Source organism: Pristiophorus japonicus, chromosome 19 (assembly GCF_044704955.1).
Source record: "Pristiophorus japonicus isolate sPriJap1 chromosome 19, sPriJap1.hap1, whole genome shotgun sequence".
NCBI classification, from domain to species: Eukaryota; Metazoa; Chordata; class Chondrichthyes; family Pristiophoridae; genus Pristiophorus; species Pristiophorus japonicus.
This window is the reverse complement of record NC_091995.1, coordinates 72448853-72473405: the sequence shown is the minus strand read 5'-3', so window position 1 is coordinate 72473405 and position 24553 is coordinate 72448853. Positions and strand designations below refer to the sequence as shown.

Here is a 24553-nt window from a genome sequence, read left to right as displayed (position 1 = left end):
CACTGAAATACCGTTACTGCAGCTTACAGCAAGAAAGTGAGACCAGAAGAGGGACATTGAAGGGGGAAATATTGGGGGAAACTTTACGAAAGAATAAACTGCCAAGCAAGACAAAGACATTCCAAATATAATGAGATGGGACGGTTCATGTACTCCTGGAGGGGTGAACTGCAGTCTTTTCCTGTACAAAAGCAAAATATTGGAAATCTGGGGAGAAAAAAAAAATCATTCACGGGATGTGGGCATCGCTGGAAATAAAGAGGAATTTTTTCTCTGAGGGTCGTGAATCTTTTGAATTCTCGACCCCAGAGAGCTGTGGAGACTGGGTCATTGAATGTATTTAAGGTGGAGATAGACGGATTTTGAACAATAAGGGATGAAGGAGAAGAAGCCGAGGAAGCTGATGGCTATGGGGAAGTGGAGTTGACGAAAGATCAGGTCGTTTATTGCCCATTCCTAGTTGACTTGAGAATTTGGTGAAGCCGTTTGATACAACATGAGTGACCACTTCAGAGGGCAGTTAAGAGTCATCTACATTGGTGTGGGACTTGTCACATATAGGCCCAGACCGGGTAAGGGTGATCAGTTTCCTTCCCTAAAGAACATTCGTGAACCAGATGGGTTTTTAGGACAATCCAGCAGCTTCATGGTCACTATTACTGATACCACCTTTTTAATTCCACTTTTTAAAAAAAAAACTGAATTCAATTTCTCAAGCTGCTTGATTTTGGGATTTTGACTCGTGTTCCCTGGGTTATTAGTCCAGTAACGTAACCATCATCATCATAGGCAGTCCCTCGGAATCGAGGAAGACTTGCTTCCGCTCTTACCATGAGTTCTTAGATGGCTGAACAGTCCAATACCAGAACCACAGTCTCCGTCACAGGTGGGACAGATAGTCGTTGAGGGAAGGGGTGGGTGGGACTGGTTTGCCGCACGCTCTTTCCGTAGCCTGCGCGCGACTACACTACCGTCAACGCTTCTCTGCTCTCTTTCAGAGTGGTGGCCCTCAACGCTATGAAAAAAAAGCGGAAAAATCACAGCGACACTCTCTCGTTGGCCGAAATGCTCAAGAAGTTCCAGAAGGAGAAAGATGCCATGAGAAAGCAGGAGATCACCGTGAAACCGTTGCCTGCCTCTCAGCCCCCCGAGCAGGCCGCAAAGAACTTCAGTGGTTCCGATTTCAGCCTGACTGCCTCCGACCAGGTCTTTGCGATTCTGGGGAGCTCCAAAGAGAACGACTTGCTTCAGGAAGCTGCCAACGCCATGGAGTTGCTCGGGGACCTGGACATAGATAAGCTGCTGGCGGAAACGCCGAGTGGGAGCCCGGCCTCGGAACCCGAGGAGAGCAGCAACACCGCAATGTCTTCGAGCTTCACCTTGCCGGCCCAGAGCCAAAAGCAGGTGCCCGAGTTGCCGGTCGGGTTGTCTGCCCAGCTTGAAAAACGCATTCGTGATCTGAAAACGCTGTGTCCTGTGCATTCGAACAACGAAACCTGCGTGAGTCCATTAATCATGAAATAGGGTTTCATTGTTATTATTGTGATCGTATCAACATCTTTGAGGGAGATTAGTTCCTTTATCCGATTTTTGAAGGTGCTGCCCTTCCTGGGGACGGTAATGTAATGTAAGGGATGGGGAGCATCTAGAAAACAGCGATCACACATTTAGGTTTTGATCCTTTTTTTAAAAATGAATTGGAGAGGGAAAAGGCAGTGATTTTAAAAATGCTTGAGTCGGGGGAAGTGAGGAGATTCCTTTTCAAGTGGATAAAAAAGGGGATAGATAAACAGGAAACAAAAATTGGCAAGTAAGGCAGATCTATCCAAACCTTGCCCAAGTGCCTATTTCTCAAGCTGTTCGACTGAGTTTTGTTGCAGCTGATCTCAGTCCTGTCCACCATTTTCAAACAGGAATGATTGGCGAGTGATCAGGAGTGGGAGCCCTGGTTGATTTGACTTTCCTTTTCTCCATCCCTGCCCCACTCCTCGCACCCGTTTCAGAAGGTGATACCGTTGTAAGCCAATTGGGGAAAAACAAAAGAGCCCAAATGCTAACGCAGCAGTACAGAGTCTGGAAACCTGCGATCTTCTGGTCTGGGTGATTCGGTGCTGCACTGATGGTCTTTACACACAAGGCCTTCGGAGGAGCCCGTTTTAATTGTTCAATTCCTGCTCCCCGTACCTCCTTGGCAGTAGTGTCATCTCACCTCGGCGGTAATGCCCGCTCGCTTCGGAGGGAGTGCCAGGGGCCCTCTTGCAGTATCCCACCAGGCCTTATTCATGTGCAGACCCAGATGACAGACATTTTGAATGTGGGGTCATTAATAGCTCAGCTGTCCTTGTGTGCAGAACGCCATCACCTCCCAGGATCCCCTCCAAGTCACACACCAATCGAACTTGCACATGTCTCGCCTTTCCATCATTGTCGCTGGGTCAAAATCCTGGAACTCTTTCTCCTCCTGCCCCCGCCGTGATATAGTGCTTTTAACAACAACTTGTATTTATATAGCGCCTGTAACATAATGAAACATCCCAAGGCGCTTCACGGAGGTGTAATCAAAGAAAATGGATGCCAGTCCTCAGGAGATATGAGACGGGTTGCCTAAAAGCTTGGTCAAAGGGGTGAGTTTTAGAGAGAGTCTTAAAGGTGTAGAGGGAGTTTGGAGGAATGTAGGGAGGGAATTCCCCAAGCATAGTCCAAGGTGACTGAGGACACGATCGCCGATGGCGAGGCGAAAAGCAGGGGTGGAGTTTTGCACAAAAGACCGGCTTCAGAGAAGTAGAAAGTTTGGAATATTGGTGCAGGGCTGAATGAGATTACAGAGATCGGGAGGGGCGAGACCATGGAAGAGAAATTGGAATAGAAAACATGGATGGGAATTTTAAAATTGAGGCGTTGCTGGACTGAGAGCCAATGTGGATCAGCGAGCACAGGGAGGGATGATGGGTGAACAGGACTTGGTGCGAGTTAGAACACCTTGGGCAGAGTTTTGGATGAGCTCAAGTTTAAAGATGGGTGTGCAGTGGGAGGCCAGCTCGGAATTGGAATGGTTGAATCTAGAGGCAACAAAGAATCTAGAGGCTATTGGCAGCAGGTGAGCGAAGGCAGGGCCTGGAGAATGGTGATGTTACGGAGGTGCAAGTAGGCAGTCTTGGTGATTGAGTGGACATGTGGCCAGAAGCGCATCTCGGGATCACATAGGACGCCGAGGTTATGAACGATCTGCTTCTGCTTGGGACAGTGGCCAGGGAGGGTGTGGATGGAATGTACTGGCAACATTCTGACTCGGGCGAGAACGCTGAGACTAAAGCTTGACCATGCTGACTGCCACACACCAGTCTGAGGACAGGGCATTGGGTGTATCTGCTCTGAGAGAGCTGCTCTGTAATCAGTCAACATGGATCCTGTTCACCTGTGTGGTCTTTACAGAGAGCGTCGCTGCGTCGTGATCAGAAGCAGGAACCACGGCTGATTTTTTTTTTTCTACTTCCCCAGACCGGTATTGTCCAATACATTAGCCACATGTGGCTAATTGCATTTCTGTTTCGTCGCTAAAATATGATTATCAGGCACCGTCGTTGGGCATGTGATCACAATACTCATTTGCACGCCGTATGTGTGTATACTTTAACCGTTTGTGCGTTTGTCGAAATGGCAAAATGAGAAGCAAAGTGTGCAAGTGTTTTTTGATTGAGTGCTTTTTATGTCCTTGATTACTGAAAAGTGGCAGATGTTAAGTAAATATACATTTACTTGTATTGTGAGTGTATCATCGAATCATACAGCACAGAAGGAGGCCATTCGGCCCATCGTGCCTGTGCCGGCTCTTTGAAAGAGCGATCCAATTAGTCCCACTCCCCCTGCTCTTTCCCCATAGCGTTGCAATTTTTTTCCTTTTTAAGTATTTATCCAATTCCCTTTTCAAAGTAATTATTGGATCTGCTTCCACCGCCCTTTCAGGCAGTGCGTTCCCGATCATCATAACTCACTGCGTTAAAAAAAAATTATCCTCATTTTCACCCCTGCCTTTTTTGCCAATTATCTTAAATCTATATCCTCTGGTTATCGACCCACCTGCCAGTGGAAACAGTTCCTCTCGATCTACTCTATCAAAACAACTCCAAATTTTTTAACACTTCTATCAAATCTCCCCGTAACTTTCTCTGCTCTAAGGAGAACAATCCTAGCCTTTCTAGTCTTTCCACATAATGGAATTCCCTCGTCCCTGGTACCGTGCTAGTAAATCTGCACTATCTCCAATGCCTCAACATCCTTCCTAAAGTGTGCTGCCCCGAATTGGACACAATTCTCTCTAACTGAAGTCTAACCAGTGATTTATAAAGGTTTACCACCACTTACTTGCTTTTGTACCACATGCCTCTATTTATAAGACCATTTAAAAAAAACAGACAAAGCACTGGGATTAATTCTAGAGGGATAGAATTTAAAAGCAGGGAAGTTATGTTAAACTTGTATAGAGCCTTGGTTAGACTGCACCTCGACTGCTGCATACAGTTTTGGTCTCCTTATTTAAATGGAGGCAGTTCAGGAGAAGGTTCATGAGGTTGATTCCTGGGTTTAAGTGGTTGTCTTATGAGGAAAAGTTGAGCAGATTGGGCCTGTACTCATTGGCGTTTAGAAGAATGAGAGGTGATCTTATTGAAACGTGTAAGATTCTGAGGGGACTTGACGGGGTAGATGCAGAGAGGATGTTTCCCCTCGTGGGGGAATCTAGAACTAGGGGGCATAGTTTCAGAATAAGGGGTCACCCACTTAAGACGGAGATGAGGAGGAATTTCTTCTCTCTGAGGGTCGTAAATCTTTGGAAATAAATAATGTTCTTAAAGACCAGCTCAGAGTTTTCCCATGTGGTTGCCTTAAGATTTGCGAACTTGCAGTTTGGAGCATATTTCAAGCAAGTCTGTAAATACCCCAGAGCTGTGGAAGCTGAGTCATTGAATATTTTCAAGGCTGAGATAGACAGATTCTTGAACTATAAGGGGGTCAAGAGTTACAGGAAAGTGGAGTTGAGGCCAAGATCAGATCAGCCATGATCTTATTGAATGGCAGAGCTGGCTCAAGGTGCCTTATAGCCTACTGCTCCTATTTCTTATGTAGACCACACTTATGAATAGTCCTGGTCCCCATATTATCAAAAGGATATAGAGGCACTGGAGAATGTGTAAGAAAGATTTCATAGGATGTTACAAGAAATGAGAGGTTATACTATCTGGAAAGATTGAACATGTTGGGGCACTCAAAGAGAAGACTGAGTGACCTGACTCAGGCCTTTAAGTTTAAGAAAGAGTTTGACAGGGTAAATGTAGAGAAGATGTTTCCACTTGTGGGGGAGACTAAAACTAGGGCCCATAAATATAAGATAGTCACTAATAAATCCAATAGGTAATTCAGGAGAAACGTCTTTACCCAGAGAGTGGTGCGAATGTGGAACTCGCTGCCACAGGGAGTGGTTGAGGCAAATGGCATAGATGCATTTAAGGGGCAGCTAGATAAACATGGGGGAGAAAGGGATAGAAGGATATGTTGATGGGGTTAGATGAAGAAGAGTGGAGGAGGATCTTACAAAAGCGAAAATACTGCGGATGCTGGAATCTGGAATAGAAACAGAAAATGCTGTGAGTCTCAGCGGGTCAGGCAGCATCTGTGCAGAGAAAACAGAGTTAACGTTTCGGGTCGATGACCCTTCGTCAGAACTGGAGCGTGTTCGGAAAGAACAGATTCTTAACAAGCACTGAAAGGGGGAGGGGAGGAAAGAACAAAAGGGAAGGTCTGTGATAGGGTGGAAGGCAGGAGAGATTAGAGAGACAAAAGGGATGATGGGCCAAATTGAAATGGTACTGCCGGGGGTTAGAAAAAGATTAGTCAAGATAAGGTGTGAATGGTGGGATAATGACCAGCTGCCATTCGAGACGAGGAGAAAAAAAGAAACAGCATCGGTGGGGAGAGGGGGAGGGGGAGGGGGAGAGGAGAGGGGGGAGGAGAGGAAGAAGGGAGCCAATGACTGGCAGCGGTTACGCTCTGAAATTTTGAACTCGACGTTGAGTCCAGAAGGTTGTAAAGTGCCTGTTAGTGAAATAACTTATTCACCGGAATACGGAGTGAGCTTTGCGAATCATAAACGGTTTATTAAACAGAGCGCTCTGGGAGAGACGCCGTGGACTCCGCAGTCACAGCAGCCGACTTCTCGTTTAAGCAGAGCGGAGCACAATCATTTCTACATTGAAGTAAACAAATATAGAAAATCTCATTATTGTACAGAAAATCTCATTATTGATAAGAAATCGCCTGACCCATGAGTCATATAATTGCCACCACCTTTGTCTGCCTACAATGACGTCTGTATATGATTATATGGTTAAATGGTAGAGTGTGACCTCATCCCTGGTTGTGCAACTGGGGATTTTCCACCCCCTGCTGCCAAGCTGCCACTTGTCTGATTTCCCAGCAAGCTCTGTTTACTCCAACAGTCCCTCCTGTGGTTCATGGGGACAGGAGGAAGCTCCCACCCCTCTGAACCATTATGCCCTGGACCCTTCTGCTGATGTAGTTCCTCTCGCCACCTCTTCTGGTGTTTTGCTTGATGTTCAGCATGTATGGGGTTCGCCAATCCTGCGATCCCCTGCTCTCAGGCTGTGGTGGTCCTACAGCCAAATTCCTTGTGAGTGTTAGCAATGTTGGAGTACCGGGATCCGGGCTGGATCACTTGTTGATATTCCGCGGCAGCGTCTGCGACTATCATTTCTCCCATTCTGGCACAACAGCACTTTACCAGCATAACCAAGAGATACAGCACTATTATGACAATAACAATTATAACACATCCCTACATCAGGGTGGTTCCTATTGATCCCAACCAGCCGGTCGCCCATCCCCACAGGGAGGAATCTGGTGTTTGTCGAGCCTTTGTTGCCTCTGTTTGGATGTGGTTAGCTAAATCGTGGATAGTCTCCGAGCTATCTGGGATGTAAGTGCAACACTCTCTTCCAATTATCGCACATGTGCCTCCCTTCTCGGCTAAGATAAAGTCTAGAGCCATCCTGTTTTGTAAAACCATTGTGCGTATTGCCACGGTTCCGGCGCTTCTGCCTTCCAGCACTTCAGCCGTATCATTGGCAACCTCTTCGAGTAGGGAGGCCAGGAGTTTTATTTTGTTTATTGCTCGGGCAACACCATAGGAGGGTGCTATGATAGCAAAGAATCAGGCGGTCTCACTTATATCTCTTTTTGCCAAATGAGGGTGTTGTGTCAAAGACGGTGTACGTATGGAACCACGTAAGCTAGGTAGCAAGACACGGTCCACTTCAGTGGTAGCCAGGGCCACAGACAAAGTATGTCCCATTATATGGGCTGCATCGTGTTACCACCTCGGGCCCATGCGTCAGTCAGGTTGCTACCATCTGTAAGGTTCTGGAATACTATGCGACTATTATCAGCGTCATCAGTTACGTTAAAATACTGGGAGCCCTTACTACGCCCCATTGTTTGCCCTCCAGTCTGGTTTCTAATGAAACAAACCGATCCGAGTGGTTCCCCTATTCCTGAGGTATTAGTAAGAACCAGGAACGGGGGGCTGACAACTTGTATTGTACTTGGGTTGGTACCATCCTGTGAAGGTTTTTAATGGGTGGCTTGCTTGTTCCCCTTCTGCTGCACTTCCCTTTATCGGTTTGTATGTCATAATTTTTCCCCAATTAGTGGGAGCTGCCCCGAGGGCGGTTTGGACGGAGGCCTTAAAGGCAGCAAAAGGTGCCCGTTGGGCAGCTCTGTCTGCCGCCAGGACAACATTCGAGGCCCAAGTCCCGTCCCGATAATTTGCATTAGCCTGGGCTCTCCACCGATCCTTCGGGCACTTGGCCCTGACCAGTTGATCGATGTCTCTAGGGTGTAAGTCATGTACATCCCAGGTCTCGTCAAGCGCCTTCCAAAATTCTATGTAATTACTCCTTGGTTTCAGAGACCCAAGGTCCTTTAGGATGGTTTGTTTCTCTAATGGCGTAAACGCAGCATATTTCGCAGTTGGGTTTGCCGCAGTTTTCCCCCCCCCCCTTCTTCTCACTGGAGCTGCTTTTATTTCCGTGACGCCGTCACCCCCTTCTCCGTTCTGACCCTCCATTTCTGGAGGGGGAGGGGCTGACGCCACGGGATATATTGCCGCATACGGGGGCGGTATTTCTCGTCCGAACATTTCTCCTGATGCGTATGACCTATTTGGTGCACCGGTTACATTTTCCAATTGTTTCTCTAATTCTGAGATTCTTTTTGTTTTATATCTATCGTTTTCTTCCGCTATTTCCTGTAACTGTATATATGCTTGGGCCAACATTATCCCTGCCTTTTGTGTTCTATCTTTCTTCTGTTTTTCCCACCAGTCCCGTTGCTCCGGGAGCGGTTTAGACGGGTCCCACACGTCCCGATTCATTTTCTCTCGCACTGTCTTTCTTTCCTCCATAAACCATCTGGTCAAGGATCCTGACGGCCCCGAACTAAATGTAGAGTCCTTACCTGCCATCGTAGTACGTCTACTACCTCACTTATGTCCCAGTGGGTCCCGCTTATCCAGCTGGGACGCCTACTATAATCCGTCGTCAGAGGTGCCTCACTTGGAAACCCACACTTTCCAGGTCTCACTTGCGACTAATATGTGGTATATCACGGACCTATTTAACGTTTAGTCTTCTGTAAATAAGAAACAATACAGTTACGGAACCGCGGGTCGCAACCTATATAAGCCGTTTAAGTCACAAACCCACTCCCTTAGTTCGTTGGATCCGTCCGAGTGACCTACTCACCAGTCCCACGGTGTCAATTTATGGTCAGAAATGTAACTCCTCGCCCGGTACCGCGGGCCTAGGTAGAGAGGGTCCTCGACACGGACCCTGCTCGCAGCGCCAAATTGTTAGTGAAATAACTTGTTCACCGGAATATGGAGTGAGCTTTGTGAATCATAAACGGTTTATTAAACAGAGCGCTCTGGGAGACACGCCGTGTACTCCGCTTCTCGTTTAAGCAGAGCGGAGCACAATCATTTATACATTGAAGTAAACAAGTCTAGAAAACCTCATTATTGTACAGAAAATCTCATTATTGATAAGAAATCGCCTGACCCATGAGTCATATAACTGCCACCGTCTTTGTCTGTCTACATGATGTTTGTATATGATTATACGGTTAAATGGTTTATGCTAGAGTGTGACCTCATCCCTAGTTGTGCAGCTGGGGATTTTCCACCCCCTGCTGCCAAACAGCCACTTGTCTGATTTCCCAGCAAGCTCTATTTACTGCCTAAACGAAAGATGAGGTGCTGTTCCTCGAGCTTGCGTTGAGCTTCGTTGGAACAATGCATAGAAACATAGAAAATAGGTGCAGGATTATGCCATTCGGCCCTTCGAGCCTGCACCACCATTCAATATGATCATGGCTGATCATTCCCTTAGTACCCCTTTCCTGCTTTCTCTCCATTCCACTTAGCCGTAAGGGCCATATCTAACTCCCTCTTGAATATATCCAATGAACTGGCATCAACAGTGCAGGAGTCCGAGGACGGAGAGGTCAGAGTGGGAGTGGAGTGGAGAATTAAAGTGACAGGCGACCGGAAGCTCAGGGTCACACTTGCGGACTGAACGGAGGTGCTCCCCAAATCTACGCTTGGTCTCCCCAGTGTAGAGGAGACCACATCGTGAGCAGCGAATACAGTATACTAATTTGAAAGTAGTACAAGTAAATCGCTGTTTGACCTGGAAGGAGTATTTGGGGCCCTGAATAGTGGGAAGGGAGGAGTTAAAAGGGCAGGTGTTGCAGCTCCTGCGCTTGCACGGGAAGGTGCTGTGGGAAAGGGGGGGCGACTGCGGGAATGGACCAGGGTGTCGCGGAGGGAGTGGTGCTTTCGGAACGCTGAGAAGGGAGGGGAGGGGAAGATGTGATTGGTGGTGGGATCATGCTGGAGGTGGCAGAAATGGCGGAGGATGATCCGTTGAACATGGAGGCCGGTGGGGTGAAAGGTGAAGCCAAGGGGAACCCTGTCATTGCTCTGAGAGGGAGGGGAAGGGGTGAGAGCATAGGTGCGGGAAATAGAACAAACACGGTCGAGGGCCATGTTAACCACAGTGGAAGGGAATCCTCTGTTGAGGAAAAAGGAAGACATGTCAGAGGCACTAGTGTGAAAGGTGGCGTCGTCAGAGCAGAGGCTCTTGTTGGAATATAAACGCCAGCATGAACCAGTTGGACCGAATGGTCCGTTTTTGTGTCATAAATACTATATAATAAAGCCATGGATCCCATTTGCTTTTTTAACAACTGTATATAAGGCAGTTCCCACTAAATTTAGAGCATTCAACTAAAATAATGTCACCTTAACCATCATCATCCTAGGCAGTCCCTCGAAATCGAGGAAGACTTGCTTCCACTCTAAAAGTGAGTCCAATACGGGAATTACAGTCTCTTGTCACAGGTGGGACAGACAGTGGGTGAAGGAAAGGGTGGGTGGGGAGTCTGTTTTACCGCACGCTCGTTCCGCTGCCTGCGCTTGTTTTCTGCATGCTCTCGGCGACGAGACTTGAGGTGCTCAGCGCCCTCCCGGATGCACTTCCTCCACTTAGGGTGGTCTTTGGCCAGGGACACCCAGGTGTCGGTGGGATGTTGCACTTTATCAGGGAGGCTTTGCTGGTGACCGTACCTGTGGCTAGTCAGCAATTGGTATTGGACAACACTTTCCTGATGCAAAGGCATTGTGGACACTTGGTGCCCTGGGTGCCAGCTGCTCCCTTGACTGAGAAGTGCTGAACCAATGTGAACAAGAAGCAAATGCTGGACCTTCTAGTCTGGATCGAGCCTTCACAGTACGTATTAGGGGAATTATAGAAAGTGAAACTAGGCATGTTACCTTCACATTAGTAAGACATTAGAGCAAACAATATATTTGAAGTTATGAAGAAGTAGAGATCAGTAATGAAAGGATCGCAAAATGGCTGAAAAGACTTGAATATTCACAAAGCAACAGATCAAGAATGCTAAAGAAAGTTTGAGTAGGAGGGGAGCTCTGGCAGCGCCTTCCTTTCAAGAGCTCTTCAAAAACAGGGGATAGTGCATTAAAATAGGAAAAGGTCAAAAGTAAGAGAGCTATCGAGACCTGGGTGTCATGATACATCAGTCATTGAAAGTAGGCATGCAGGTACAGCAGGCAGTTAAGAAAGCAAATTACATGTTGGCCTTCATAGAGAGAGGATTTGATTATAGGAGCAGGGAAGTCTTGCTGCAGTTGTACAGGGCCTTGGTGAGACCACACCTTGAGTATTGTGTGCAGTTTTGGTCCCCTAATCTGAGGGAGTGCAGCGAAGGTTCACCAGGCTGATTCCCGGGATGGGACTGACATATGAAGAAAGACTGGATCGACTCGGCTTTATATTCACTGGAATTTAGATGAATGAGAGGGGATCTCATAAAAGCATATAAAATTCTGATGGGATTGGACAGGTTAGATGCATGAAGAATGTTTCCAATGTTGGGGAAGTCCAGAACCAGGGGACACAGTCTAAGGATAAGGGGTAAACCATTTAGGACTGAGATGAGGAGAAACTTCTTCACTCAGAGAATTGTGAACCTGTGGAATTCTCTACCACAGAGAGTTGTTGAGGCTAGTTCATTGGATATATTCAAAAGGGAGTTTGATGTGGCCCTTACGGCTAAAGGGATCAAGGTGTATGAGAGAAAGCAGGAACGGGGTACTGAAGTTGCATGATCAGCCATGATCTTATTGAATGGTGGTGCAGGCTCGAAGGGTTGAATGGCCTGCTCCTGCACCTATTTTCTATGTTTCTATCACTTCTTTTGAGAGGTCCTACGATCACCTTTTTAAGGACTGTTTAAAAGTTCAATCTTCAATGCCTCTTGTAATCCTGTACCGCAGGTCGTTAAACCTTCCGGAAATCCAACCAGAAGCCCTGCTTCCTAATTTATATGGCTGGCCCATGGTTCCACCTGCCCCCATCACCTCAAACATTCTATCTCGTTTTTAAGTTGCCCTTACCTTTAATAAGCTTAAATACCTGGACCAGATCCTCTCGAGTCTCTGTCCAACAAGTAAAAACCCGAGGCATCAAGTCTGTGCACAATTCAACACTCAAGCCAGGGATCATCCTCCTTGCTCTTCTCTGCACCTTCTCTCCCACCACAACGTCTTACCTGAGTTGGGGTCTGGGGAGCAAACTGGGCTTGAGGACTTACTAAAGCCTTATCTCACCCTATTACTGTGGTGCTGGTTTTGTCATGAATGATTCAGTAGGTACAGCCCAGGAGCCTTGACCTTGGCCGCAACCTCCCGATACTGACCTTGAACTTTGAGGGAGTAGGCAGTGTGTTCTCTCTCTCCATTATCTTTAGCCAACTCTGGTTGCATTCCATGCCCTTATTAATTACACCTATTTGTCCATGTTGAAAGCCATTTGCTAATCATGGGCCCACTTCCCCATTCTATCCAAATCCATTTGGAATCTATTACCCCCTTCTAAAGTCCTGACTCCGCAACACAGTGGCAAATTTAATTAATTACTGTGCTGTCAATGCCCTCCTCTGATCATTAATGAATATAATGAGCAGAAGACCTTGGAGCACCTGACCCGATGGTCAAATCCCAATGAGAAGCTACCACATTTAAAGCCATCCTTCATATACGATCCCTTAACGAGTCTAAGCAAAAAAGAAATATTTACATTTATTTAGCGCCTTTTGTTATGTCTGTAATGTACTAATGAATGACTCCACGAGGCAATGTGTTGTCAAACTGTAGTGACCTTGGCCCTTTATTCGTAACTCCAGAGTGAGGCACAAGCATGGTGGGCAGCCTTTTATACTGGGTCTTGCACACCTATGCAGGTGACCCTCTGGTGGACACCACAGGGGCAGGGAACCCCGGTCTCCACCAGTTGCACCCTTTAGTTGCACACTTGACCAAATTTGAGTGTGATTACGCGACCTTCGTGACCGAAAGACGCAATGCTCTGCTCTGCACTGGCCGGACGATCGCAGGGTTCTATTCCCAGGCTCTGCTCAGGTAGTTGATCTGAGCAGTGGCTCTGACATTGGTGTCTCAGCGACCCTGGGCTATATACACAGTGTAAACCTTATTGATAGTACATCAGGTAGCAAGTCTCCATCTTATGCAACTACACAGAGAGTATATCTATAATCTGCATATATAACACCTTTCACGACCACCGGCTGTTTCAAAGCGCTTTACAGCCAATGAAGTACTTTTGGAGTGTTGTCACTGTTGTAATGTGGGTAACGCGGCAGCCAATTTGCGCACAGCAAGCTCCCACAAACAGCAATGTGATAATGACCAGATAATCTGTTTTTGTATTGGATTGAGGGATAAATAGTGGCCATGGGATCATTTACATCCACCTGAGAGGGTAGAAGAGTCCTTGGTTTAACGTCTCATCCAAAAGACGACACCTCTGACAGTGCAGCACTCCCTCAGCACTGCACTGGAGTGTCAGCCTAGATTTATTTGCTCAAGTTCCTGGAGTGGGACTTGAACCCACAACCTTCTGACTCCAATTGCATTTCTGTGCTCTTTCCCTGTCCCCTTTAATATATTTCTTCAATAGTTTAACTGATTTCCTGAATGTACTTGACCAAATTTGAGTGTGATTACGCGACCTTCGTGACCGAAAGACGCAATGCTCTGCTCTGCACTGGCCGGACGATCGCAGGGTTCTATTCCCAGGCTCTGCTCAGATAGTTGATCTGAGCAGTGGCTCTGACATTGGTGTCTCAGCGACCCTGGGCTATGGGGAAATAATATGCCAGTGGTTTGGCGTCCCTATTTGCTGCCGGGAAGCAGCTGTGCACGGATATTGGACAAGGATGGAATCTGGCTCTTCCGTGATGCTCTGCATGGCCGAATAGTCTCGCTCTCGGTTCACACTTGCAGAATGGCGACGGGTGATCATAGAATCATAGAAATTTACGGCATGGTACGAGGCCATTTCGGCCCATCATGTCCATGCCGGCCGACAGACAGCTAATCCCACTTTCCAGCTCTTGGTCCGTAGTCCTGCAGGTGAAAACACTTTAAGTGCACTTCCAAGCACCCCTTAAAAATGGTGAGGGTTTCTGCCTCTACCACCCTTTCAGGCAATGAGTTCCAGACCCTCCACCACCTCTTGGGTGAATAAATTTCCCCTCGTATCTCCTCCAAACCTCTTAACAAATACTTTAAATCTATGCCCCCTGGTTGTTGACCCCTCTGCCAAGGGAAATAGATCCTTCCTATCCACTCTATCCAGGCCCCTCATCATTTTATACACCTCAATAAGCTGCCTCTGTTCCAATCTTTGCTCATAGCTAAAATTCTCCAGTCCAGGCAACATCCTCGTAAATCTCCTCTGTACCCTCCCCAGTGCACTCACATCTTTCCTGTAATGTGGTGACCAGAACTGCATGCAGTACTCTTGACTGTGGTCCTACTAGTATTATAAAGTTGAAGCATAACCTCCCTGCTCTTGTATTCCATACCTCGTCGAATAAAAGCAAGTATTCCGTATGCCTTCTTAATCACCTTCTCTACCTGGCCCGCTACCTTCAGGGATCTGTGGACCCTGCACTCCAAGGTCCCTTTGTTCCTCTACACTTCTCAGTGTCCTACCATTTAATGTGTATTCCCCTGTCTTGTTAGCCCTCCCCAAATGCATTACGAATTGAATTCCATTTGCCACTGTTCTGCCCACCTGACCAGTCCATTGATATCCTCCTGCAGTCTGCAGACAGCCATGCGGCTGTCCCTCAGCAAGAGTCACTGCCTTCTGGACAGAGGGGGACAGATTGTCAGTGTCGGGCACCAGTTGCAGATTGATTAAGAACTGATGTATAGTAGATTTATAGATTGAGAGTCCGTGACATGATGTGAAGCTGGCATCCTGTGAAGCTGTAATGAGACCACTTGATTGCAATCGCTGAAACACAGCTTGGACACTCATTTGGGCCGAGCTGGAAGGGGTGAAGGGCACTCTGATCACTCATCTCCAAAGTCCTAAATCGGGTTAAACTTGTAGCACATAGGATATGGCCAAACAGTCCTCTTTAGTCCGAGCTCCTAGGCCTGCAACAGAACAGCTTCCATTGCCCCATGCATAAGGCCCAGAACCAAACTGTGACAGTATATCACTCCGATATATATATTCTACAGTGAGTCACTGGACATGTGCAGTGAGCTACAGGCTGGATTCTAACTGGGTGGTTTATACTCAGGAATGATTATAGGGCAGCCTGAGCATTTAATACTGTGACTGTGGTTATTCAGGACCTGGTCTGTACCTTTTAATACTGTGACTATTTACTCAGGGCCCTGCCTGTACCTTTAATACTGTGACTGTTTACTCCTGGTCTGGCCTGTACCTTTAATTCTGTGACTATCTGTTTACTCAGGGCCTAGTCTGTACCTTTAATACTGTGACTATTTACTCGGGGCCTGGCCTGTACCTTTAATACTGTGACTGTTTACTCCTGGTCTGGCCTGTACCTTTAATTCTGTGATTGTTTACTCCTGGTCTGGCCTGTACCTTTAATTCTGTGATTGTTTACTTCTGGTCTGGCCTGTACCTTTAATTCTGTGACTGTCTGTTTATTCAGGCTGGCAAGGTCTCTGAAGCGGAAGGAAAGAAGAAATTCTTCACCCCAGATATTAACACCATCCTGCTGGAGTGAGTATTCTGCTTTCTTCAAACTCCTAAGATCATGGTGATAAGAACTCTGCTTTGTAATTTTCTCAGAAAAATGGCTAGAATTTTGGAGTATGACCCTCCAAAGCAGTGGTTAAACTCTAGGCAAATTTCCATATCATAAAAAGGGAATCCGAATGGCAGAACAGGCTCAAGAGGCTGAATGGTCTAATCCTGTTTCCTGATGTAAACATAAAAGATGATAACGGGGGGCCAAAACTGAGAGTGAGCGTAAGATTGTTCATTTACTAAATGATGAATTCCTCCTTCCCTGAAAGTGCCAAATCAGTTCGCTGGCATTCTGTGACGGGGCTGCTGGATGTTTTGTGAGTTTCAATTTTTGGGAGGAGAGAAGAGTGAGCTATGGTGGGGGGGTGGTGATATACGTAAGTTTCATCGTTGATACCTGGCTGACGGTAGCGTCTGACTGTCTGTCTGTCTGTGTGCAGCATTGAGCTACAGATGCAGGAGTTGAATCTGACGCTACGTTCGGGAGTGTATGGTTATCTGGCCTCCTTCTTGCCCTGCAGCAAGGACACGCTAATGAAACGTCTGAAGAAACTCCACCTCAACGAGCAGGTATAACGAGCTCCAGAGCAAGTGTACAGCATTTGTTTTCCTGCTTTCCAAACGCACGCAATTTTGTCCTGTGTAGATCCCCGGCTGAATACATTGCTGAGAGAGAGTTAAGTAGGGGGGTGGGCAAGGACAGTGTGTCAATCATCGAGGCTCCAGCTTTGGATCCCAGTCTTTGCTGGACTGATGATTCTCAGTCTGAGCAAGAGTAGGGCCATTATAATGGGCCTCGGAGGGTGGTGTCAGGAAAGGGATTCCGAGCTTAACAAGGCTGGGCTTCTTGCTTTTTCTCATTCCAAGTGCAGCGTCACTGTGGAGCACAGAAGTAACTGGGTATCTGTCCTGAGCTGCTCTGTATCCCTGCAGCAGGGACATACCATCACAGTGGTGGCTATAGAAGCCTGAATACCCCACGGGTTCCTCAGGGAGGCAAATAGCGCCACTGTATTCTGGGGGAGGGGTGCGTGGGTGGCTGGCTGAGTGTAGCTGCGATTTCTACGGACAATGACGGACAGGTATCGACCCTCTGATCCATCCAGCCTGTCCCACACAATTGCGATACCTTGTGTATCATCAATATATACTCTCTCTACCCCACCCGAAACCATGTGATCTCCTGGGAGAGGAGGGGGGGGGGGGGGAACTGTTTTTCAGGCCAATTTTGGGGGTGGTGGGGGGGAAATCAGGGAAATTCCTCTCCGACCCATCCAGGCGATCACTCTGGCCCTGAATTCCCTGCAGTACCGCCTTCTGTAAGATAATTGCCGCTCCAGCCAGAAACAGGTCCAGCTCTCGCTTAAAGGAATTCAGTGAATCAACATCCACCGCACGAGACGGCAGCCTGATCCAGAGGCCCACTGATCTTTGGGAAAAGAACCACCACCTAACATCTAACCTGGATCTGGATTCATATAACTTAAATTTGTGACCCCTGATCGATCCTGACCTATTTAATTGGAACAAACTGTCAACTGGAACACAATATATTCCCTTCATTATCTTATAAACCTCAGTCAGATCTCCTCTAAGTCTCTGCTTCTCTAAAGTGTAGAGTCCCAGCTCTTTTAGCCTATCTTGATAACTAAGCTTTAAATTGGGAATTCGTCTAGTGGCCCTCCTCTGCACCCTTTCCAATGCCGTTGTTGCATTTATACAAGGGGTGTCCAACTTACTGTCTCCATGCGTTAGTTAGTAGCCGAACATCGAACATAGAAACAGTGATGGCAAAAAACATTGAGCATCACTATTAAATTAAAATTTGCAATAAAATGAGAACAAATTTAGCCTAAACGTTGATGAAGCACCCTTCCACCCCCCCCCCCCCCCCCCCCCCCCACTATTGTCCTCAAGCTAAGTTGTGGATCAATGTAGAAGTCTTCCACCAGTAGGGAAGCTGCAATCAGAACAGCCCTTTCCAGACCACTAGATCTGTGAAATTCAAACACAGGAACCAAGCCACTCAACAAATAGTTCATTCAGGGCTAGCTTGGAGCTCCCTTGCGCCATCGTTTAGACATCCCAGCAGTATCGACAAAATATTAAAAATGCACTTCCAGTCAATGTCACTATTGTCATCTTTTCCCATTTATAAATTCCAATATCCACATTTAGAATGTAAACTGCCAGTGTAAACTTGTCACGCTGTAATTACCTCCTCCCGCCAGCGGTGGTGCTGTAGGGTCACAGTTTTGCATCTACCAGCTCCTCTGGCTATGCTGTAGAAAAACTCTGAAGCTCCAACCAACTTAAGTTGTCTGCTTTGTAAATTGCCATAAGGTTTGTTCTTCAATTATCAGTAAAATGAGAGTACTTGTGCATGAAACACAAAAGAGTAGTATGCAGGTACAGCAAGTGATCAGGAAGGCCAATGGTATCTTGGTCTTTATTGCAAAGGAGATGGAGTCTAAAAGCAGGGAAGTCTTATTACAGCTATACAGGGTATTGGTGAGGCCACACCTGGAATACTGTGTGCAGTTTTGGTTTCCATTTTTACGAAAGGATTAACTTGCTTTGGAGGCAGTTCAGAGAAGGGTTCACTAGGTTGATTCCGGGGATGAGGGGGTTGACTTATGAGGAAAGGTTGAGTAGGTTGGGCCTCTACTCATTGGAATTCAGAAAAATGAGAGGTGATCTTATCGAAACATATAAGATTATGAGGGGGCTTGACGAGGTGGATGCAGAGAGAATGTTTCCACTGATGGGGGAGACTAGAACTAGAGGGCATGATCTTAAAATAAGGGGCTGCCCATTTAAAACTGAGGTGCGGAGAAATTTCTTCTGAGGGTTGTAAATCTGTGGAATTCGCTGCCTCAGAGCTGTGGAAGCTGGGACATTGAATAAATTTAAGACAGAAATAAACAGTTTCTTGAACGATAACGGGATAAGGGGTTATGGGGAGTGGGTGGGGAAATGGAGCTGAGTCCATGATCAGATCAGCCGTGATCTTACTGAATGGTGGAGCCGTATGGCCTACTCCTGCTCCTATTTCTTATGTTCTTATTAAGTACAAAGTGTATGATTTAAACTGGGAATGGATTATGATTGCACACCCTGGTCCACTTATTGCCCATCCTTTAACCCTGCTAAATCTGACCACTGCATATGATCTCCATGTGCAACACCAAAAGGAGATCGACTACTACGCAGAGTAAAATTGCTTATTCTGAGGCTCAGTGAGTAGCGCTCTTGCCTCCACGTCAGACTGTTGTGAATTCTGGCCCCACTCCAGAGACTTGAACGCAGAAATCTAGGCTGATACCCTAGTGCAGTACTTGCTGCACTTTCGGAGGTGCCGCCTTTCGAATAAGAGATTAAACCAAGCCCCCGCAGGTGAACGTAAAAGATCCCATGGCACTATTTAGAAGAGTTGCAGGAGAGATCTCCCCGGTGTCCTGGCCAATATTTATCCCTCAAGCAACATAACAAAAACAGATCATTATCACTTTCTTGTTCGAACACGCAAATTGGCTGCCGCGTTTCCCACAGTACAACAGTGACTACACTTCAAAAATACTTTATTGGTTGTGAAGCGCGTTGGGACACCCTGAAGTTGTGAAAGACTCTGTAGAAATGCAAGTTGTATTCTTTTCACACTGTCTTGTGTTGCCTTCCCAGGACGAGCGGTTACGGGATCCGACGCAGAAGCTGAAGGAAGCAGTGGCGAGCGTGATGCCAGCACAGCTGATAAAATACCAGGAGGAACTGCAAGCGCATACACAGGCCCGGTTTGCCAAGTATGTGTACCCCCCATCCCTCTATTCCAATTACTTTCTTCCAAGTGCTCCCCCAAACACAAGTACGAGGCCATAAAAGTCACGATGAATGGCATGCCCACTGAAATTAGTGGTTGAAGTTCATTGGCTTTTTCTGAGGTATTTTCCCCCTGTACTTTCTAGTCAGTTATACTATTATTTAGATCAGCGCAGTAGTCCCAGCACACTCACCCTGGACTGTTAAGGCACAAGTTTTGGTCTCTTTATTTAAGGAGGGACATACATTGGACGCAATTCAGAGCAGGTTCACTAGGTTAATTCCTGAGATGAAGGGATTGTCTTATGAAGAAAGGTTGAGCAGGTTGGGCCTGTACTCATTGGTGTTTAGAAGAATGAGAGGTGATCTTATTGAAACATGTAATATTCTGAGGGGGCTTGGCAGGGTAGATGCTGAAAGGATGTCTCTCCTCGTGGGGGAATCTAGAACTAGGGGACATAGTTGAAGAATAAGGGGTCGCCCATTTCAGACAGGAGAAATTTCTTCTCTGAGAGCCGTGAATCTTTGGAATTCTCTGCCCCAGAGAGCTGTGGAGACTGGGTCATTAGATATATTTAAGGTGGAGATAGACAGATTTTTGAACGATAAGGGAGTCAAGGGATATGGGGAGCGGGCAGGAAAGTGGAGTTGAGGCCAAGATCAGATCAGCCATGATCTTATTGAATGGCGGAGCAGGCTCGAGGGGCCGAATGGCCGACTCCTGCTCCTATTTCTTCTGTTAAGTTCGGTCCTGTGATTCCTTGACGTGATCTGGCAGCACTATGGGCGGGGGGGAGCTAAACATTTCTCCACGGGGGGAGATTGTAAAGTGAGTCATTCTGGGTTCAGTCCCACAGCCTCCGAGCAGCACCTTTCAAATGAGCAAATGGCAGAGCTGTTTGGGGAACTGTCCCAGTGGCTTGTGTGTTAAAACCCCGTATGCCATAGCACTGAGTCAGCGGGCTTAGCAGATCCTGAGTTTGACCCAACAACAGCAACTTACATTTATATACCGCCTTCAAAGTAGTAAAACATCCCAAGGCATTTCACAGGAGCGTTATCAAACAAAATGTGACGTGACAGGTGACCAAAATGTTCGTCAAAGAGGTAGGTTTTAAGTAGAGCCTTAAAGGAGGAGAGAGAGGTGAAGAGGTTTAGGGAGAGAACTTCAGAGCTGAAGGCACAGCCGCCAATGGTGGAGCAATGGAAATTGGAGCTGCAAAAGAGGCCAGAACTGCAGAAGCGCTGAGATCTCGGAGGGCTGTCGTGCTGGAGGAGGTTACAGAGTTAGGGAGGGGCGAGTTCATGGAGGGATTTGAAAATGATGGGAATTTAAAAACTGGTGTGTTGCCGGACCGGAAGCCAATGTACGTCAGCAAGCGCAGGGGTCATGAGCAATGCTCCCTCTAATTTTATTTTTGTGCGCGTTCCCTTTAAATGCACGTCCACACATGCATGCTATCTTCCAACGGGAGTAGCTTGTGGTCGGCGCCTGCGCACCTTGGGGAACATTACTGATGAGTGAAAGGGACTCTGTAAGTTAGTATATGGGCAGCAGAGAATCTCGAGTGTATGGAAGGTGGTATGTGGGAGGCCAACCTAGCCAACATCTGGAGTTAATAAAGGCATTGATTGAGGGTTTCAGCAGCAGATGAGCTGAGGCAGGGGAGGAGACAGGCAATGTTACAGAGGTGGAGGTCTTGGTGATAAATTAGCTGATCTTAGCTGGGACAGCAGGCGAGGCGTTATCATTGGCCTATTACAACCCTGAGTTCGCGCCCCAATGCTGGAGAGTGGATCTGGAGTGAGGAAAGGATTAGGAAGTGAACAGGCTGCAAACACATGGATGGGCAGGATGTGGCACCAAGCTCATCCTTTGTGTGAGGCAAAGCCAATCATTGCAGGCAGAGAGTGCCTTCATAGAATCAGAGAGATTTACGGCACAGAAAGGGGCCATTCGGCCCACGTTCCAGCTCTAGGTCCGTAGCTCTGTAGGTTACGGCACTTGAAGTGCATATCCAATTACTTTTAAAATGCGATGAGCGTTTCTGCCTCTACCACCCTTTCAGGCAGTGAGTTCCAGACCCCCACCGTCCTCTGCGTGAAAAAGTTCTCCTCAACACCCCTCTACCAATTACTTTAAATCTATGCCCTCTAATTGACCCCTCTGCTGATCCTATCTACTCTATCTAGGCCCCTCATAATTTTATACACCTCAATTAAGTCTCCCCTCAGCCTCCTCTGTTCCAAAGAAACTCCCAGCCGATCCAATCTTTCTTCATAGCTTGCACGTTGAGTGTTGATATTGATGATAATCTGCACCACGTACACTGGGAGGATCCCACAGCATCAGGGCCAAGTTGGTTAACAATCACTTCTTAAAACAACTGTGTTATACAAGGCTTGAAAAGCAAACTGAACAAAGAGTGGAATACTACACCAGCATCAAATTGTGTTGCATTTCAGAGCGGAGAGATATGTGTCACACAGGGCAGTGATTCCCAACGCAAGTTCCAATTGCAACCATTTTCCAATCTCTTCCTATCACTTAACATAGGAACAGGAGTAGGCCATTTAACATCAGCTCCATTTACTCGCCTTTGTTCCATATCCCGCGATACCCTTACCTACCAAAAATCTATGTGTCTTGAAAATGCCAATTGGCCCCCCCAGCATTTTGGGGAAGAGAGTTCCAGGTTGCTGCTATGCTGTGTATGAGAAAGTAGTTCCTGATTTCACTCCAGAATGGCATAGGTCTGCTTTAAGGCTGTGTCCCCGTGATCTGGATTTTCCACCGGAGGAAATCGTTTCTCTCTACCCTATCGAATCCTCTCTCACTTTAAAGACCTCGATTAGATCACCCTCAGTCTTTTAAATTCAATAGAACATAAGCCAAGTTTTGCCCCCCCTAGCCTTGTAAATGAACTCTTTATGGCCCAGTCACATCCTGGGGAATCTGCGCTGCTCCAAGGCTAATATATCCCTCCTGAGATAGTGTCCAGAACTGAATTCCACATGGGGTCTGACCAAGGCTCTGTACAACTGAAGCATAACTTCCCATTGTATTCCAGCCCCCTTGCAATAAGGGCCAACATTCCATTAGCCTTTTTGATTACTTTTTGTACCTGTGTGATCACGTTTAGTAATTTGTGCATCTGGACCCCTAAATCCCTTTGCTCCTGGCCTCTTGCAGGGTGTTTGAATGTGACCGGGAGCCGTGGTGATTTATTGGGGTGGGAAAGTTCGCTCTGCAATATTTAATTTAATTTGCTTACATTGCACCAAGCCAGATGCACACTCTGACTGCACATGTTTAGTGAGTTCCAGTCCTGCTCCCATCCCCCCCCCCCCACCCCAAAGGATCATAGTCATTGGTCACAGGCCGGTGTCTGCCTGTAAATATTAGAGCCCAAGCAGCAATAGCAGCTGTTTCTGGATCGAAGGGAGGAATATGGGCCTATACGCTCTAGAGAAATGAGAGGCGATCTCATTGATTCAAGATTCTCAGGGGGATTGACGGGGTCGATGCTGAGAAGTTGTTTCCCCCTGGCTGGAGAGTCTAGAACTAGGGGGCATAGTCTCAGGATAAGGGGTCGGCCATTTACGACTGAGATGAGGAGGAATTTCTTCACTCGGAGAATTGTGAATCTTTGGAATTCTCTACCACAAAGGGCTGTGGATGCTCAGTCGTTGAGTATATTCAAGGCTGAGATCAATGGATTTTTGGACTCTAGGGGTATCGAGAGATATGGGGATCGGGTGGGAAAGTGGAGTTGAGGTCAAAGATCAGCCATGATCTTATTGAATGGCGGAGCAGGCTCGAGGGGTCGTATGACCGACTCCTGCTTCTAATTCTTCTGTTTTAAGTCTTGTGTCTTGGGAAGGTGGGTGCGGGGGCCGAGGGGGCAGATGCCATTCCCAGCTCTCTCCACTTCTCACTGATGTGCTGGGTGCCTTTTCAGGATGGCATCTGAAGAGGACCGAGACAGAAATGGCTCTGAAGAGGAGGATGACGATAAGCCAGGCCGAAGAGTCATGGGACCACGGAAAAAGTTTCTTTGGAATGATTACGTCAGGTAGGAATTTTCCGGGCTGAGGGCAGCCCTGCAGGGATTTTATCTTTATCTCCCAAACACTTTAGGTTTTTCTAATTGTCTTCCATATTGGACCCTTAAATTAGCAGAATAACTTCGTCCTTCCAGGGCCAGCCTTTCTTTTTGGAGATGTCCAAATAAAATAGTTTTCAAGACTTCGACTCTGTCTCTTATCTCTCTTACCTCTCTCCCATTCTCTCTGCCTTCTCTCTCCTGTCTCCGTATTTTATTTTTGGCCAGCTTGGCTCAGTTGGAAACGCTCTGTCAGAAGGTCGTGGGTTCAAGCTGTGTAACTTGAGCATGCACGACATGCTGAGGTTTCAGTGCAGTCCCGAGGGAGTGCTGCATTGTCGGAAGTGCCGTCTTTTAGACGAGATGTTAAACTGAGGCCCTGTTTGCCTGGACATAAAAGATCCCACGGCACTCTTTGAAGAAGAACAAGGTCGTCTCCCAATTTCCTGGCCTGATTATTGGCCATTCGTTCTGTTGCTGTTTAGAGAGCTTGTGTGCAAATTGGCTGCTGCGTAAAGCAGTAACTATATCATTGGCTGTAAAGCACCTTGCGCTGTCCTCAGGATAATAACTTTTATTTATATGGCGCCTTTAATGTAGTAAAACGTCCCAAGGTGCTTGTTCTTTTATGCTATTTCTTCCTTTTATTACCTGTTCAACTCTTATTTGCTTTATTTCTTAGTTAATGTTTAACGCTTCCTCTGGCCGGTGCTAATTTCAGAACCTGGGACGACTTCTGTTAAATTAATTCCCTGATCGACTGTCGCCCATGGAGGAGCTGATTGACTAAAGTTTGACCCAGTCACTGCACTGCCGCTAACCACTGAAACACTGACTGCTCGTTCCCCTGAATACGCATGTATAGAAATTGGATGAGAAAAG

The 24553-nt window shown here is 46.9% G+C and overlaps 1 protein-coding gene across 3 annotated transcripts in view; it reads left to right on the top strand.

The window, feature by feature from the left end:
• The window catches only part of LOC139229938 (ubinuclein-2-like), a 114435-nt gene that overhangs the window by 49890 nt on the left and 39992 nt on the right, over positions 1-24553 (top strand). For all 3 annotated transcript variants that reach the window (XM_070861590.1, XM_070861589.1, XM_070861588.1), the window contains 5 exons: positions 999-1500; positions 15652-15722; positions 16190-16319; positions 19431-19549; positions 23528-23641. In XM_070861590.1, the coding sequence (XP_070717691.1) occupies positions 999-1500; positions 15652-15722; positions 16190-16319; positions 19431-19549; positions 23528-23641 (936 nt within the window). The remainder of the gene's footprint in view (positions 1-998; positions 1501-15651; positions 15723-16189; positions 16320-19430; positions 19550-23527; positions 23642-24553) is intronic.